This window comes from Macrosteles quadrilineatus, unplaced genomic scaffold, assembly GCF_028750875.1.
Source record: "Macrosteles quadrilineatus isolate MER2022 unplaced genomic scaffold, UCM_ALF_1.0 Scaffold_4__1_contigs__length_99947679, whole genome shotgun sequence".
NCBI lineage: Eukaryota > Metazoa > Arthropoda > Insecta > Hemiptera > Cicadellidae > Macrosteles > Macrosteles quadrilineatus.
Genome location: NW_026542597.1, coordinates 56600570 through 56617633, shown reverse-complemented (window position 1 = coordinate 56617633; position 17064 = coordinate 56600570). Strand labels below are relative to the sequence as shown.

The window sequence follows — 17064 nt, the reverse complement described above, 5'->3', positions numbered from 1 at the left end:
ATGTTATCTATCTGTACTTAATAATTTTTCTTTGGAATGACAATTTTTCTTAGAAACGTAGATATTTTAAGCCAAGTATGAATGTAGATGAGTGTAGGATGAGTAGCGCGATCTTGTAGTCTTGTTAGTGCCTACGACCGACATATTCCTTAAACACAGCTGTTAATTAATAGCCCATAGAGCTAATGGCAACTAAGGGACCTGGATTGACTGGGTGAACCTTAACACTTCTAGTTCAAATATATTTTCACAAAGGTTCATTCATTACGTGAACGAAATACGTAAATATTCACAAATTCACGCAAAATATAAAGAAAACCCAATTATTACCCCATAAACCCCCGTTCCCATAGTCCGATCATGCTAGTTCGCGAACTCGTTGGAATAAGGTAGGTTTACACGTGTGTACCAAATTTCATCAACATCGGATCATTTTTGCTTAAGTTGCCGTGCTAACGGACACATATATAAATAAATAAATAAATATACGGCCCCAGATGTTCTGTACTTGAGATCAGCCATCGCAAGAGAATTTGAAGCCTTAAAAAAAAATACAAATCTATGCAAAAAGATTGTTGCAAGTGTGCAAAAAGATTGTTAAAAGTGTAAAAAAAAAACGCTGTGAAAAATTCATTGAAGTTAGTGGAAAGCATTTAGAACAGTTCTTTTAATTTTACAACCTATGTGTAGTGTAAATTTAATTTCAATAAAACTATAATATAAATAAAATTGATTCATTATTTGCTTTAAACAAATATACTTTATTTGGTAAACTGATTTTTGAAACACCCGGCATAAGTTATGTATATGAATTTAAACGGATGGTATTTTTGGCCTCTGGGGACCTTAAAACGGAAAAGTAAATCGGTCACAGGTTCAGGTTTTACCATGAGACCTATGGTAATAGCTTATTCCTTATAAAGGTATGGGAAATTCGCTAAAAGAACAACAGTTACATTACCTGACTGAACAAGCAGATTTAGCCCTAAATCAAACAACTAACTTTGTCCGCAATATCATAGGCAACCAAGTATTTTAAGAAATTTGAATTAAGAAAACTAAGTACCCTTAAAAATTGATTTTGTTAGGTAACAAAATGGTTGTGAAATAAAATGAATGTTAAAAGTGTACATAGTTTTCAATAATATATTCAAATTTCAAAATAACAGCCCTAACTACTATAATTGTCATATTATACCTATATATTTGTATGTGTGTGTGTGTGTGTCCGTTAGCAGGATAACTCTAGTAAAAACAATTCGATTTTGATTAAATGTTGTACAGTACGAACGTGGAAACCTATGTTAATTCGAACAAGCTCGCGAACTATAACTATGGCATGAGTAATGTTTAACTATAACTATAGCATTTTAGATTGTGGTAACGGGATTTTATAGGATAAAAAGTGATATTATTATTCTCATTTTTGGCCCTCAAAACATGGAGTCCCCCAATTTCCCTCCAAACAATTTTGTAGATCTAAAAAACAATTCATTTGGTACCTTGAAGTATTTTGTACAGTTAATAGTTACAAAGACTAAAAAAAATGAAAATTTAAAATTCTTATTTTGGTCTTATGGAAGTGACCTGCTTCAGTTTGCTTGTTTATGGTCAACATATTTTGGTCAAATTTAGCAAATTGGTTTATTTTATCCTTACATTTCACATAAAAACACCTCATTACCTTCCCTTTAGCAGCAAACCTAACTTGTTCAACATAATGCTATAAATAGTATAAGTATATAGTATAAGATATAGGGAATAACTCTGACATATTTAGTGAACAACAATTAATTGTAAATGGAAATTTGCTTAGTCTCCAGGTTTGCTGCGGCGGTGGTATTATAATCTTAAAGGGATTGGAAACAAAACAATGTATAATATTTAGATGGATTTTGAAAGAAAGTGGTTTACTTTTAAACCTACAATGAAGACATTAAATGACTAACGTTTCAAAATAAATTCTTACCTTAACCAATTGGTAAGTTAATTTTTCTAAAACGTTGTCGTACGAGAATTGTCAAGGAATTTTGAGTTTTCTTCAATTTTTCTATACACTTTACATAAGGATAACACCTTTATTATAGATTTAGGTTTGATAAAATATTAACCTTGAAATTTGGAAGAACCGTTTTTATACTGTATTTATATTTGAAATATAAACCAACAGTGCCCAATACAAATTAGCAACTATTTTATAGATTTAATATCTGTTAAAACCCATCTACCCACAGCCATTGATAGCCTATGAGTTTTTAGTTTCACAAGCAATGTTAAGTGTCAATTCCGTTATCACAATTTCACATTATGTATAGAGAGGATGCTATAAAATTCAAGCTTGAAGAGTGTAGACATTCGAGGAAAGTGGTAAAGGTAAACTTTGCCTTTGGTTTGGGAAATAGCTAAAGTTTGTTATCAGTTAGGAGTAAACTTGTGAAACTTGACGGTATATCCCTTCTCAAGTGGTGGTAAACAATTTGATTCTTACTTGGAAAAATAGCCTGTAAAACTTTGTAAACTGTTGACAAAGTTTAATTCTAAAGTAAACTTGCCTCTTGATGTTTGTGAAAAGAAAAATTTCTTAATGGGAAAAACTTTTGCCTTATGAAACAATAACGATTTAAGTTGATTTTTAAAACACGTTCGCTAAGTACAGTAGTGCGCCCAGCGACCAATAAATTCGTAAAATGAGTATTGTTTCTTGTTATACTCATAGCCCATTACTTGGTGTCTAAGTGTGTCTGATCGGGTACACGTTTTTTAAAGCACTACGTACTTGTACATTACAAAAACGATTTAGTCTCGTTTGACCTTAACGGCTACATTTTATTGCTGCCTAGCTGCGTCTAAGATGCCCATCACCCACACGATACATTTGAGAGTAATTTATACATTTATACTTCATTAGTTACACGGGTAAATTCATAAAAAATAATAAATAAAATATTTCTACTTAAAACGTGATACTAGTGTATTTAATTTTATGTATTCCAAACCAAATGAATAATCTGTCATGGTTCTTGTTGCCATGCTCCATGGAATTCGAATCCGTACTACTGCTGTTTAATCACCCAACGTGAGCGTTGAGAAATAGCATGAGTATTGTTAGTTCAAGTATTCGTTACAAATATATAATTTTGACTAAAGATAAGTATTGTTTTCAGATTAGTTGCCAGGGAAGGATGTGACAGATCGAGATGGACAATGTCACGGACTGGGGAGATGCAGGTTTTGAAAATGGTGAGTTTTTTTAGGTTTTCCTCTAACATATTGTTTCATTATCCAAGATACCATTCTTATATAGGCTACCACGTAAGGACTTTTTTGAGTGGCCAAATAAAAACACAAACTATTTTTTTCTATATTTTCATATTTAAAGTGCTCATTGAAAACGTAAATATGAGAGAAGCTATAGAGATGCTTTTAGCTGTCATTTTTCATACTTTCATCCATTCATCATAGTGTATCCCGTATTTCGATAATGGTACATGTCTTTGACCATCAACTTTGGAAACTGTAGAGGTACGTGAACTTAGTCAGTGTTCCTAGAGATAAAACTGAATACAAAATTAAGATTACGTGCGCTTGTTAACTACATGTTTTGTTTTCCAGTCACCAAGTCTGTGACCAGACCTTTGCCGTATGACCTCCTCAACCACCGTCTCTACAGGGGCCAGGAAACCCCCTCTTGGGACGCAGTGCGTCTACAACTCAGATGGTTCTTTCTTCTTCATGCATACGGATTTGCATGCTCGTTTTTTATCTTAGCCTTTTATGCCTTTTTCTCAATACTTAATATTAGGTAAGTTTAAATCCTTTTAAAATAAAAGTTGTCTTTTGCACATTAGTTGGACGAATTGCTTAGCTTGTATGGCTTTTTCGTTCAATAGTTAAGCAAAAATATGAATAATTTGAATTTAGCTGGAAAAATTAATTTTTCTTCTTTGCTTTTTTTACATATTCATTTATTTGCTAGAAAGGAGAGTTGAAGCTAGTCCAGACCAACATCCGCGTTTTTTACTAACAAAACACCAACTTTAAAAAAAGCTTTATATCAATCTGAGTGTTTAAAACAAATTTGTTTAAGATTTGAAAAGAAGAGTCTCTGTCTCTGCAAAAGTAAATATGATTTTTTAAATGTCCAGTTTTCCTCTAAACAATATCAAAGGGCGATTTTTAGGCCCAAAACTTAAGTGAATTTCCTCTTCGGGGGAGGCTATTGCAGTAGATGGAATGATAAGACTTAGAGCAGGACCGATTTACTTTTTTTATTTTGATATCCCCAGAGGCCAGAAACACAATTTTTTTGTATTTGTATATAAGTACTGTACCTATATACTATGTGTGTGTGTATGGACACAACAAATTTCTCGAGTTGCCTAATTTGTGTCATATTTTGATGAAATTTGGCATAAATGGAATGTTACGGAGTTTTGAAAGTTTTAAAAATTGTTCTTTTTTTAAGTTTTACCTTAAAATATGAAAATTTGAAATTCACGTGATACAGCCCCCATCTCAATGATTAAAGTTTAAAAATCCAATGTAAGTTTATAGCTTAAACAACTTTTTTTTTTATTTTGAAGCATTGTTGTTTGATTAAGGTTACGGACAATATTCCAAATAACTGTACATTTAGCCTTCAATTCCTATGTTATTCTAACGGATTGTAAAATTTCCTGCCAACTAATGTGAATAAGACATCAGTAATTTAAAATATCTTACATCATTTTCAATCTGTACTCATCTAAATTGTATCCTATTTCCATGGCAGTATAAATGAGTTGTCATATAACACTTAAAACTAAACTGCATGCATTTATACTAAAATTAGTCTGTAGTAGGCCTACTGGGTAGCCATTTCCTTTCATTCTACTGTATATCTATTAACCTCAATGCATGTCCATTGACAGTAAAAGGTAAAATCATACTAATTTCCTAGGAGTTAGCGAGTACTTATCTTAGGTACTTTTATTTGATGTTTAAAATGTATTTTAAAACTGATTTGCATGGTAAAAGATTTGTAGCACTTTCAACAAAATAACAACCATAATAGTTTGCAATCACGCCAATTCCTTTTGTTACAATTTAGAGATCAAGGTCAAATGCTACTAGAACATAAACATGTGAACTAAAGGGACTTTGTATTATTTGCTTTTGTGCAAAAATAAAACAATGTACTTAAAACAAAAAAGTAAATTCCTCTTTTCCTTAATATAAAAATTACCTACGTTCAAACCACACAACAAGCCCACATTCTATTTTAAAAGATGACTATGCCGGTTAGTGGGGAAAATGTTTAAATTTGAATATATAAATTTTTAATCAACAGAAAATCTATTATTGCTCTGTGTTAAGTTGAAAATTATCCATGTGATAATCATTAGCTTATCACTGACTTGTAATTTTTTTCAAGCAAAACTTGAACATAATATGAACTATGAACTATGAACATATTATGTTTGTTACTATAGTTTTTCCAAATATTATTGAAAGAACTATGAAAACATCCTTTTTTTCTTTACATTTAAACTAACTAGAAGTCGTCCAGTGGTCGAAAACTCGAACAAAAAAAATCAAATGTACAGACTTCTATAAATAAACAAGTGATTGGAATTTCTTCCATTTGTTATGATTTTCTGATCATATTTCGTGGTTATTTCCTCACCCCAGCTGGCAACCCATAAAGCCCATGTTAGTAAAAAAAATTATTCATTTTTGTCCTTATTTTTGAGTCTCTTTTAATTTATAAAGGTATTCTGCACATCTACAGGCAAATATCTTTCTAACAGTATGCTTAGGTTTCCCCTGCGATGCACACGAGCTACAAAAAAAGGTTTTAAAGAAACCTGCTTGTCTCTATTAATATATAGGATGTGACTAATGTTGGTGGGACAATGCATATCGTGTAGAAATAATAGTAACAGCTGCTCATTTGTACTGTAAAAGTAGCCTACAAGAAGAAAACATTTTTGGAGCTAATTTATTAACATAGCAATATATTTTACTTGAATTCACCAAAACATACTATGAAAACACAAAATCCCATCAAAACAAAATATAACGTAAGTTTTCTTCTTCACATTTCATACAAATAGCATTACAATATTTTACTTGAATTCATTAAAACATCACCAATTGTAACGATAACCCCATTTTTGGGTGGATGTAAACAAAATTGTATCATGACCTTCCTGTTTTGATGTAAACAAATAAATGTAAACTGGTAAATGTTCAGATGATTTGCAACAGGATTCAGCACAAACACTGAAATTGAAATTTTAAAAGCCTATAAGACGAAGGGCTTTCACGGGATATAATTCAAACCTGCAAAAGACACATCCAGGATAAGAGCTTTAAATTGGTACCCAATATGCATATAAAAATAAATATTTAGGGGTCGATTTGCAGTACACAAAAATCCAACAAATTCTTTTAATAATATATATTCAATCCGAGCAAAGCTCGGTCACCTGGTACTATATCTATGAAACAAGTTGTGTTGATCATCTCAAACTACCATTTCGATAATCAAGATTTTGTCTTAAACACCTACAATAATTAAAGTTCTGTAAATCTTTATTTTATTGTTAACAGTCGATACAGGTTTCTCAATAATGATTTTCCAGGTCCCTAATCACAAGCCGGCCATTTATGTCTACCATCAACGTTTTCCTTTGCCTCCTGGGAGCTTCTAGGGCAGGATCTCTCTTCATTGATCCATACAACCTAAAAGAGGTAAATGAGCTTATTTAAAAACTTATCTGTAAAAGTTGACATATGGTTGAATAAATGGTTTAATCCAATGACCAATTAAACTGCAATTATACATTGGAATCCTAGGTTGTCTCTTAAAGGAACTTCTAAGTGATCGTTTTAAAAGTGATTTCATCCCTTAGAAGTTCTTTAGAGACAACCTATGATTAAATTGTAGCTTTTTTGGTCATTGGATTGGAACAAGGCAACACAGAGTTGCCTTGAATGGAACCATGAATTATTGGACCAAAATATGGTCAACTTTTTACCAAATAGAGATAGAATCACTTTCAAAACGATTTCTATTATGAATATATTATTGAACCATAACCATAAGAATAAAGTAAATAATAGCTCCTGAATGTTGTATTCATCAGGTATAACTGTTTTATTACTTGCACTTTTAGATACATTTTTTGTGGGATTCTCAAGCACTTTGAAGGACAAGTGGTCTAATTCACTAAAATTGCTGTGGTTGTTATAAAAATTGACAACATAACTATTACTCTGGAGTCTGAGACCCTAACCGCTAGGTTGGCAACACGTGACATGTGTATTAATTATATTTGCCAGGTTGCAATAATTAATTATAGTGTGTTGTCACTACTAATAATGATGGCATTACAATGCAATAGGCATATTACCAACTAAAGTAATTTACTGTACTAGTGTACATGTTGCTCGAATTCGAGCAATTGTAAAGTATTACAGGATTTGCAAACCAATAACAATCATACTTAGCTATCAACATGTCAACAAAAGCACCTTCCCTGTAGCAGCAAACCTAAGTACTCATTAAAATTAACTTAATAATGTTATTTAAATAGGAAAAATTACCATTTTAAGGGAATAATTAATCTTTGAATTAATTAAGCCAGGTAAATGGAAATTCGCTTAGTCTGAAGGTTTGCTGCGGATACACAACTTTAATAACAGCAAAGTTTGAAGAATCTGAATTATTACTTATATCCATGAATTTATCTAACAATTATTTCCTGTAAACTATTATTACAGCAGTTCAAAAATATTGAAACAAACTCGATCAACAAATGATGTTGAAAGAACTCCATACTAATGACATTAACATATAGTTTGACAGTTCCATTTAATCAATGTTAAATGTTTACATTCGGGCATAGACAAAAATGATTCCGGCAAATGACATATTTGATTAATGTTTATGATTCCTACCGTTCCTGTTCTAATGATCATGCAGTATTTAATATGTTTGAACCAGCTGTGTGGAATTGTAAAATCAAAATTAATTTGACAGTTAGTTCTGCTTGTTTACATTTTTAAATTGTGTGGGTTTGTTCTTTGTTACCATGGATACCATCAATAAATATTTCACTCTTAATTTCTGACAACAGCTGGAGTTCCATAACAAATTTTGTTTCCCATGTTAATCTTATGGATAAATACGAAACTTTAAAGGGCCCCAGGGCCTCACTCTCTAATTATTTCCTTAAAAAGAAAGTTTCCTGCACAACTTCACTTTACGCTCTTTCCAATGACACCAAAAACATGTCAATTGGTTCAGTAGTTTCGGAGGAGTAATTGTCACAAAAAACCTGCTTGCGTATTAAATAAGTATATATAGATTTGCAAAAAAAAGCAAGATAAAATTAAATTTGTTTTTATTAAAAAGGTTTAAATACCTGCTATCAAGCAATCCATTTAATTGCAGTTGCAACTAGTTTTGACTCCTATGTGGAGTCATCTTCAGGCAGTAAAAGGACTTCTTCTTTCTTCACATGAAGAGCGTCATAAATAAACATTTACACACGACACTAAACACGTTTACGGACACGAAACATTTACTGATCAGTTACGACGACATACGACAACTAACCCGGAGTCCAGACTAGATTTTAATTATTAAAATCCAGAGTTTAATTTTTTGGGATTTTTTGCCTATTTTTTTGTTATACAAAATTCATGTCTTGCCAATAAAATTGACTTTTTTATTATGTTTCAGACGTTACCTGTGTACTTTGGCTCCGTAATCTGGGACATAGGTTTTCCTAGCATCATGTCTGCATTTACACTGGTCCAGTTGGCATTTCTGCATTTAACACAGGTTGGTTCCTTTTATACATACAGTACTAGTATACTGTACAGGTTCCAGAAATAAAACAGATAAACTTCCTCAAAATTATCTTGAAATAAATTGAAAACCTATCTAAACATTTAAAAACTAAAAATACCTCTGCTGCAGTAAACCTGCAGACTTAGCAAATTTCCATTTACCTGGTTGGATTTTCACAAAAATATTTCCTAGAATATTTATTTTTCCCTATTTAAATAACATACATTTTAACGAGTAGGCTACTTATGTTTGGTGCTACGTGGATGGTCCCGGTAATGAGATTTGTTTAAAAAAAATTTGTATAGCTTTTAGGAAATAAATTGCTAAGTTTCATGTTTGCAGGTCAAAATAGGAAAAACCAAAACAGTCTTTTAACCCATAAAACCCTGTTCCCATGGCCCAATCAGGGTAGTTCATGAACTCGTTTGATTAAATGTCGGCTTTCGGGTTTGTACAAACTTTCATCAAAATCGGATACATTTAATCCAGTTATCGTGCTAACAAACACATGTACATATGAATTTGAACGGATTGTGCTTTCCGCCTCTGAGCTGAGGGCATTAAAACAAAAAAGTAAATCGGTCTCCGGTCTAGGTCTTTTCATGAGACCTACGGTAATTGCTCATTCAATATTTATGGAAAATTCGCTAAAAACAAAAAAAATGTAAAGCCATATACAAGAAAAATATATTAGTTTTGTCTTCTTACAAAAAAGATTGGTCCCAAATAGGAATTGCCTTCAACGTATTTTTAGTGATGTACCTACCAAACAAACTTTAACTTTTAAAAAGTGTACAAATTAATTGAGGTACTCATCAATTGCTACTGATTAATTCATTGCTGCTTAAAAAAAGAGACACGATAATGTATTATCTTGTCAAAGAAGAGACTGGAGCAACAAGGGATAAAGCTAATCCAACCGAGAGCCGAGACGATTTATTATCCGACAGAGACTGATGGTTTACAACTTAAGACTGGGTCGGACAAGCAACAAGTCACCTCTCTGTTATGATTACCGTAACAAGTTATTTTCATTGAGAGTTTTATACAAACTTAACTAAATAATGTTCCAGTTAATGCTACTTATGATAATGCTACTGATAGTAATAACTATAATTTAATTGCTTGCCAAGTAGCTTCAATGAGTTACCATAAATCAAAGCTTTGTTTGATTTGTTATAAAGTGAATAAGGACTTTTAGACAGTGCAAGAAAGATTTTTAAATTTTGCACCACTACTAAGCAACTATTTTACAAAACCGTTAGATAAATTGTATAAACTTTTAAGCATATAATATACTTCCTGAAATGTTAGTGACAAAAAGTTGTAACTCTGTATCATAATTTCCTGAAATAAACATGATTTTTATTTGATATCTTTCCGCCAGACCATGACCAGTTTGTTGCTTTTTCCATAGTAATATTCAATTCTAAATTTGTAAAGTTCTAGTTATTTAGGTACAATTTGGTGTTTTTATTGAGTTGAACCAACAGTGACTGTAAAGATAAACATTTTTCAGCTCAAGTTGGGTCCAGAGAAGATGCGGAACAAGTCCTGCTTGTCCCTAGTGATCACAGCTCATTTCACATGTGTTGTGGGTTTTGATGTTATTCTCGCCATCTACCACAGCTTCCATGTAAGAATTATCTGTAGACCTACTCTAAATTATTGTAGTTTATAATCTATCAGTATTATTGATATCATCTGTATATTAACAGATAGATAAGCTCAACAATTAGTTTTTGATTAGAATTAGGTTGGCTATAAAACTAACGATTTGCTATACATTGACCCATGGTGGAAGGAAAAAACATAGGTGTGATACTCCCGTCATAGGCTGACATCACCCAGATTGAGAACAAAAAATCACCTGATTGTATTGCTATATAAGTTTATATTTGTTTTGTTTTGATTATTATTTTTTTAATAATTTTTCTAAATGGTGAAATGGTGTTTGCAATCTGGGTGAAATCAGTAGAACGGGAATATCACACCTATGTTTTTTCCATCCACCATGGCATTGACCTACCCTCGGTTTTCTAATTGTAATACCATATTAGGAAAGTTTAACTATATTTATTCAACAATGGTGAAAACTGACAGTTAGAAGTAGAAGAAAGAAGAAATGAAAACCACATGGAAGGCATGGGGTTATACAATATAAATAAACATAACATAAATTTACATTTTATATATAAACTAGCTGTACCCGCGGGCTTTGCCCCGTTTAACTTCATAAGTATTCGCATGGCTCATTCACGTCCTGGTTGAAGTTCGTTCGCTACGCTCACTCACCTTTAAGTTGGAAATTAGCTATTGTCATAAATAAAAAAAAAATAATAGTGCTGCACCCTGTTGGTAATCCTTGTAACTTTTATGCTATTGAACATCGTAGAACAGAACCAACTTGTTTAATTGAAACAGCTGTTGAGATTCATTAATTCTTTTTAAATATGAAAAATCATAAGGTTAACATGGGGAACTACAGGGCCACTGGGGCGGAGCCCGAAAGGATTTTTGGGATAAGAATATGTTTTAATGTTAATCGGGAATGTGAGCTATCATCATGCCAAATTTCAGCCCAATCCGTCCAGTAGTTTATGCGTGATTGAGCAACAAACACACACACAAACTTTCAGATTTATAATATTAGTAAGATTTATAATTTACCAATAGAAGTAAAGATCCCATGACTCTCCTAATCACCGCCTCTGAAGGACAAAGACTAAAACATTAATTAAGTCTCAAAGTTTTAAGTTAAAGAGCCAGGGAATCTGATAGTCATTTTCAACTAACTTGTTCTCTCAGTAAAATTTGAATCATATAGCAGTATCTAATAGAGACTTATTAGTCTTATTAAAACAACAATCAGCTAGCATCACAATTAATTTCAAAATGAAGAAGTGAACTCTTTTCGTACTATAGTTGCTGTTCATCCATTCCTTCTTCCTATGAGCCAAGTGCTCTTTTCTCCAAAAGTGTCCTTTAACTCCATATACTGATAAAATTCTTTGGCCAGTTTGTGCAGGTGATGAGAGTGGTGTTAGAGACTACATTTCTGGTGTGGGGAGTGTTCCTGTGCTGCACCTTCCTCTACGCTGGCTACCGGGTGATGGCGCTGCTTAGGAATATGTCAGGCATACTGCTGATGCAGCGAGATCACACGGCCAGCCAGTACAAAGGTCAAGCATGTTCAACGCTGTAAATGTTTTGCCTAAGCCGTCCCAACACCAAGAAGTGTTGGTCCAACCCTGCTTCTGTCCGGCTTTCTTATCTTACTTTCCTGAGGGTATTTTTCTGGAAATCATATTTTTTCCGTTACCTTGTGGGTTTTTATGATGAAGATCACAAAAGTTACAACATCTTTTAAACCGAAAATTTTACAGCAGTGGGGTTGGTACCATTTTGTTAAGAGAAGTGCTGCAACATACTACATTTTAATCAAAATCGTCTAAGCTGTTTTATTTTTTCATTTTTTGTTATTTTATGGGTTTTTAAGGGAAAAAACGCCATTAAAAAGCCAAATTTCATAAAAATTTGACTACAGGTGTGGTCTGTAGCTCTATACACTTACACACACACATATATTAATTAACTAAAAATATTTTTTATAACATGTTGGTGCTGACAAGCCTTGTATGGTTTTTGCACCTATTGTATAATATGCATGTATTCATTATTATTGTTTGATAAACAAATTGATTGATTGACACACACACATGCATGCACGCACATACATCAACCTCTTTTTTGTTCAGGAGGATCCAAAACCAATATTCCTACAAAAAACTCAAATTCAAAAATTTTGACGAAAACAATACTTTTCTTCATATACTTACTAGAAAGTAAAAGTTACAAACTCAATAACTCTGATATATTGAACTGAATAATTTTCTTACTGTACTTTATTGGTTGCGTTATTCATAGTGAACATATTTTTAAACTTTTTTGGCACTTTATGTTTATGCAGGAATCATGCAGCTCGCCATGCTGGCGCCGTACAATAACCTGGCTACATCTGTAGCTGCGGCGCTTGTACCAACTCTCCTGGCGCCCAAGATGAATCTCCTTGGTGGAAACAAGACATCCACTCTTGCCCCAAACCTAGGTACACTTTTGGTTCATTCACATGACTTACGACTTACCACACACTATAGTCATAAACACAAATAATGAATGATTGGATCTGTTATGTTTGTAAAAGTAAATTATCATTTGTATATTCCAGATGGGCCTTTACCACCTCAACCAAAGCCACCTCTGTCCCCACGCTCATTATCAAAGCCTTCCACATCCAGTATGGATGAGAGTACAAATACCACAAGTGAGTTTTCAAACATTCGTTTATGTGCTTTTATGCCATTGTGCTCTTATTATTGTCTGAATTCACTTAATATTTAGCAAAAATAGTAGCCTACTCAAAGGTTTTTATTCTAAAAAAAGATCATAATAAATACATATACTGAGAAACATTAAAAAAATAATATGATGCAAAGAAAGAGCAGAAGGTAAATCTATTTTTGATAATTGCATGAATATAAGCTATATTATATAATATACTTAAACAAATCCACTAAAAATGTGCAAAGGTGAAGAGCTTAAATCATAGCATATATAGAGCATATTACAGCTATCACACCCATATGAGTATTGACAGGGGGTAGGGGAGGGGGCTTACAATTTGTAAGGAGTAAAATAAATAAATTGTAAATGTTAAAGGATGTAACATAGAGCAGGATGTAACGGGTAATAGGTCTTTGGGAGTTTTTGTGAGGCTGGATGGCTTCCCTGAATAGAAAAGAGCCAAAACTGGCACAAGCCTGCTATTCTAACAAAACTCCTGTATTCTAAATGTCTTTGGGTGTGAATTCCTAATTCCAGACAGTCTGAATTAAATTTTAAATAGTTTTAGATTGCCGTTTAAAAGAGCAGGTCTTTTCCTGAACAAGATACTGGTTTTCCTCCTGCAGGCGCCACTCGCTGTATGTTTCAGAATCAACATACTCACGGCTGCCAGACAGTAGTCCAGGCACTAGTCGGCAGAACAGTGTGCTCAAGATGGCCAAGAGCCAGTCACTGGAGGCAGAGGGAGTGACTCCTGAAGTGGTCAAGCTGAAGAAGAACCTCAGCTGGAGAGCAGACGACAGTGTCGCTGCTGAAGTGCTCAGCAAGGTCAGTGTGTTACGGTTCCAACTTGAATTTGTCTTTTTCTACAATTTATATAGATCCTTCAGACAAAAACAAAAAATATATATATTAATAGGTTTTTCTTTAAAACCTTTACACATACTGTTATAAATGTGTTTTTCCTGTAGATGTGCAATAACAACAAAATATAAGCAGAAAATCAAAATAAATGGAAGAATTCCAATCACATGTTATATTCACAGTGTGGCTTGAAAGGAGAAGTCTGTACATATTGTACATACCACTGGACGAGCTCTAGTACTTATAAAACTGTATTGATAGCCATACAATCTTAGTGATGCTTTGTACTCTGAACCGGAACCTTGACAGGAAATATCATTTTAAATAATGGAACCATGATAACTAATAGTGGCATTTAAATCATCTTTGTTTTTTCAGTCAAAAATTAGTTTCAAAAGGAAAAAGGCATCTGAAGACGAATCTGAAAGTCAGATTACAGCTGAAACTACATTACTACCTCAGGGAGAGGTAAGATGAACTAAAGAAAAAAATTTTATTTCTAGACATTATTATTTTATCAAAGTGATATAAGTGATGAAACTATTTTTATGAAGATACCTACTCATTTCATTTTATAATAACTAGATAAGAGCATGATTTATGTTTCAATAAGGTCTCATTTTAATAACATGTAACTGCAATGGGTTTCTAGAACAAACCACCAAATATTGTCAAAAATATGACTTTTGGATTAATGCTTAAAATTTGTTTTTGAAGCATTGTGTTTAAGCAATTTTCAAATTTCCCAAGAGTAAAATTTAATATGTTAGTGTAGTGTTCTGTATAAATCATACTTGTTGTAAAATTTTTTAGTTGAAATTTGTTAGTTATTTTAAGTACCCGTTGTTTAGTTCTTTAAAATATAATAAGCACGGGGAGTTAAGAGAACAACACAAAAACAGGTTATCATAGACATAATCAAAATTGGAAGCCTAATTTGGTTAGATCGTATAGAATGCTTGGTTGCTACAGAAGCACTACAAGACTAAAAAAGGTGAAGGGAGTGCAGTGGAGACAAAAGATGGAGTTTAGTTAAAAAACCAACTTGACGTCTAATGGATAAATGAGTAAAGTAGGGATAATATTTTCCCATTTAAATGCCTTTTCTAAAGTCAAAATTATGTTTGTCAGGTGGATGCTGGAGTGCCTGACTTGACGCTTCACACCATCTTGAACCACATCGCTTACGTGAACCGGGCAGCGGCTCACAGTGACTCTGGATTGGCCCCCACACCTGCCCATCCCACTCCTGCGTCTCGCAAGAAACAGGTGAAGACAGTCCTGCATGTCACGTACGCCACCGCCATCATGGGGCTGCTACTGTGCCTCTTCAACCTCTTCCAACTCTATGGACCATATGGTACATAAGTTTTGGGAACTTAAAAAGCAATATTGAAACAACTTTGATCACAGAATATTTGTCAACCATCTATATTCCAAACATATCTTTATTACAATGTTTGGAGAAATGTACAGTTCGTAAAACGTTATGTAGGTTTATTTCCTGTTAGGTTGGATACTAAAATTGTTCTGTTAACTTTCATACCCAATGGCCATTGTTCAAAACAGATTTGTATTGCAATGGCATAATTTGTCTGAATGAACACTAAATTTTTTCAGGACTGGCAAAATCACACGAGATTCAGCCATGGCCGTGGTTCTGTTTCCAAACTTTGTGTCGAGCTGTTGAGCTAGCGATGGGTTGCGCGATGGCCAACATCACTAAACAGCCCGTCACACATAGACATCAGTACCTTCAACATCACTATTCACACTCCATACGCATCAAGCAGAGAGAGTCCCTCTTCATGTAGACCCTCAATCTCAAGTTGTTGTCTTTATTGTTCCTCGCTACGGTTCTCAAGTGGAGTCATAGAGTAATCTTAGGTTTTTCAGACAAAGTTGATTAAAATTGAGTCACATAGATTCTTGTTACCGGCATCACTATTTTGTAATTGGTACTAATCAATCAGCCAGAGTCCCCCAGAACTAGACACAATGTGAGTTGCAGCCAATTAAAAAAATAAACTTAAATTGATCCACCAACCAAGTCCGCACACGCAAATCACAAATTTCTGTAGACACCAAATTTTACACCAGACTAAATTGAGGGGACAACCTATTGTAGAATCTTTGATGCCACTAATGACGTAAGTGAAACTAAGTGATAGTTATAATTTTAGAATGTATAGTAGGCTACTGTATGCACTTTTAGATGTTCTTTATTTGTACTAAAAAAACCTACCTCCATATAGATGGGATATCTACTTCAGTATCCCTAAATCAATAGTTGTATCTAAGATTATAAAAAAAATATACAACAAAAAAACCTTTACTTATCTTTTCATCAGTTATTATGATGGTTTAATTGGATATGTTTTGTCAATTTATTGTCAGTGGATTACCTTTGAAATTCACAGCCCAAAGACCTGATTTCACAAAGAGTCTTGGACAACAACAACAAAGATAATTACTAATTATCTAACAAATCAATCAATTGTTGTATTTTAAATCAACAAAAAATGTCTATGTAAGTGTACCAGACACATTAATTCTATGACTTCACTACGATATAAGATTTATCGGTGTTTTGTAAATGTGCGATATCTTTGATTAATGACAATCACTTTCTTGATTGTAAATCCACTTATTCAACGAGCTATATTTGAATATCATAAACATTTTCAGTTAGATAGCTTTAAAAGTTCTTACCATTACTTCACCAAGCTTTAAGTGATATTACTTTTAGGTATTAGTACAAATAGAATGTTATGAATTAAAATTGTTGTCATTTAGTAAGTTCAAATAATATTAATAATATGTGCCAATATGTTTAGTATGTATATTTTCATTTGTCCATTACTACTAGTTGTATTTTGTTATCCATGTTGTTAGAATTATCAAAATAAACTTAGTTACTTGCTTGGTTTAGTTGACCTAACAAGAGTTTGGAGCTCAGTATCAAAACAGAAAGAATCCTGTTGTTTGTAACATGCAGCTTTTGTCCATAGAGT

At 33.0% G+C, this 17064-nt stretch overlaps 1 protein-coding gene across 2 annotated transcripts in view; it reads left to right on the top strand.

The window, feature by feature from the left end:
* LOC128992384 (uncharacterized) overlaps window positions 1-16229 on the top strand; it is a 33027-nt gene extending 16798 nt beyond the window's left edge. The window contains exons 2-13 of one of the 2 annotated variants that reach the window (XM_054415937.1): window positions 3165-3240; window positions 3613-3718; window positions 6627-6735; window positions 8732-8833; window positions 10362-10478; window positions 11862-12024; window positions 12813-12950; window positions 13071-13166; window positions 13836-14014; window positions 14429-14518; window positions 15182-15410; window positions 15671-16229. In XM_054415937.1, the coding sequence (XP_054271912.1) occupies window positions 3198-3240; window positions 3613-3718; window positions 6627-6735; window positions 8732-8833; window positions 10362-10478; window positions 11862-12024; window positions 12813-12950; window positions 13071-13166; window positions 13836-14014; window positions 14429-14518; window positions 15182-15410; window positions 15671-15864 (1566 nt within the window). In that variant the 5' untranslated portion in view covers window positions 3165-3197 and the 3' untranslated portion in view covers window positions 15865-16229. Of the gene's footprint in view, window positions 1-3164; window positions 3241-3612; window positions 3803-6626; window positions 6736-8731; window positions 8834-10361; window positions 10479-11861; window positions 12025-12812; window positions 12951-13070; window positions 13167-13835; window positions 14015-14428; window positions 14519-15181; window positions 15411-15670 lie in introns of both variants that reach the window. The other variant, XM_054415936.1, reaches the window with a different exon arrangement.
* The last annotated feature ends 835 nt before the right edge of the window (window positions 16230-17064 follow it).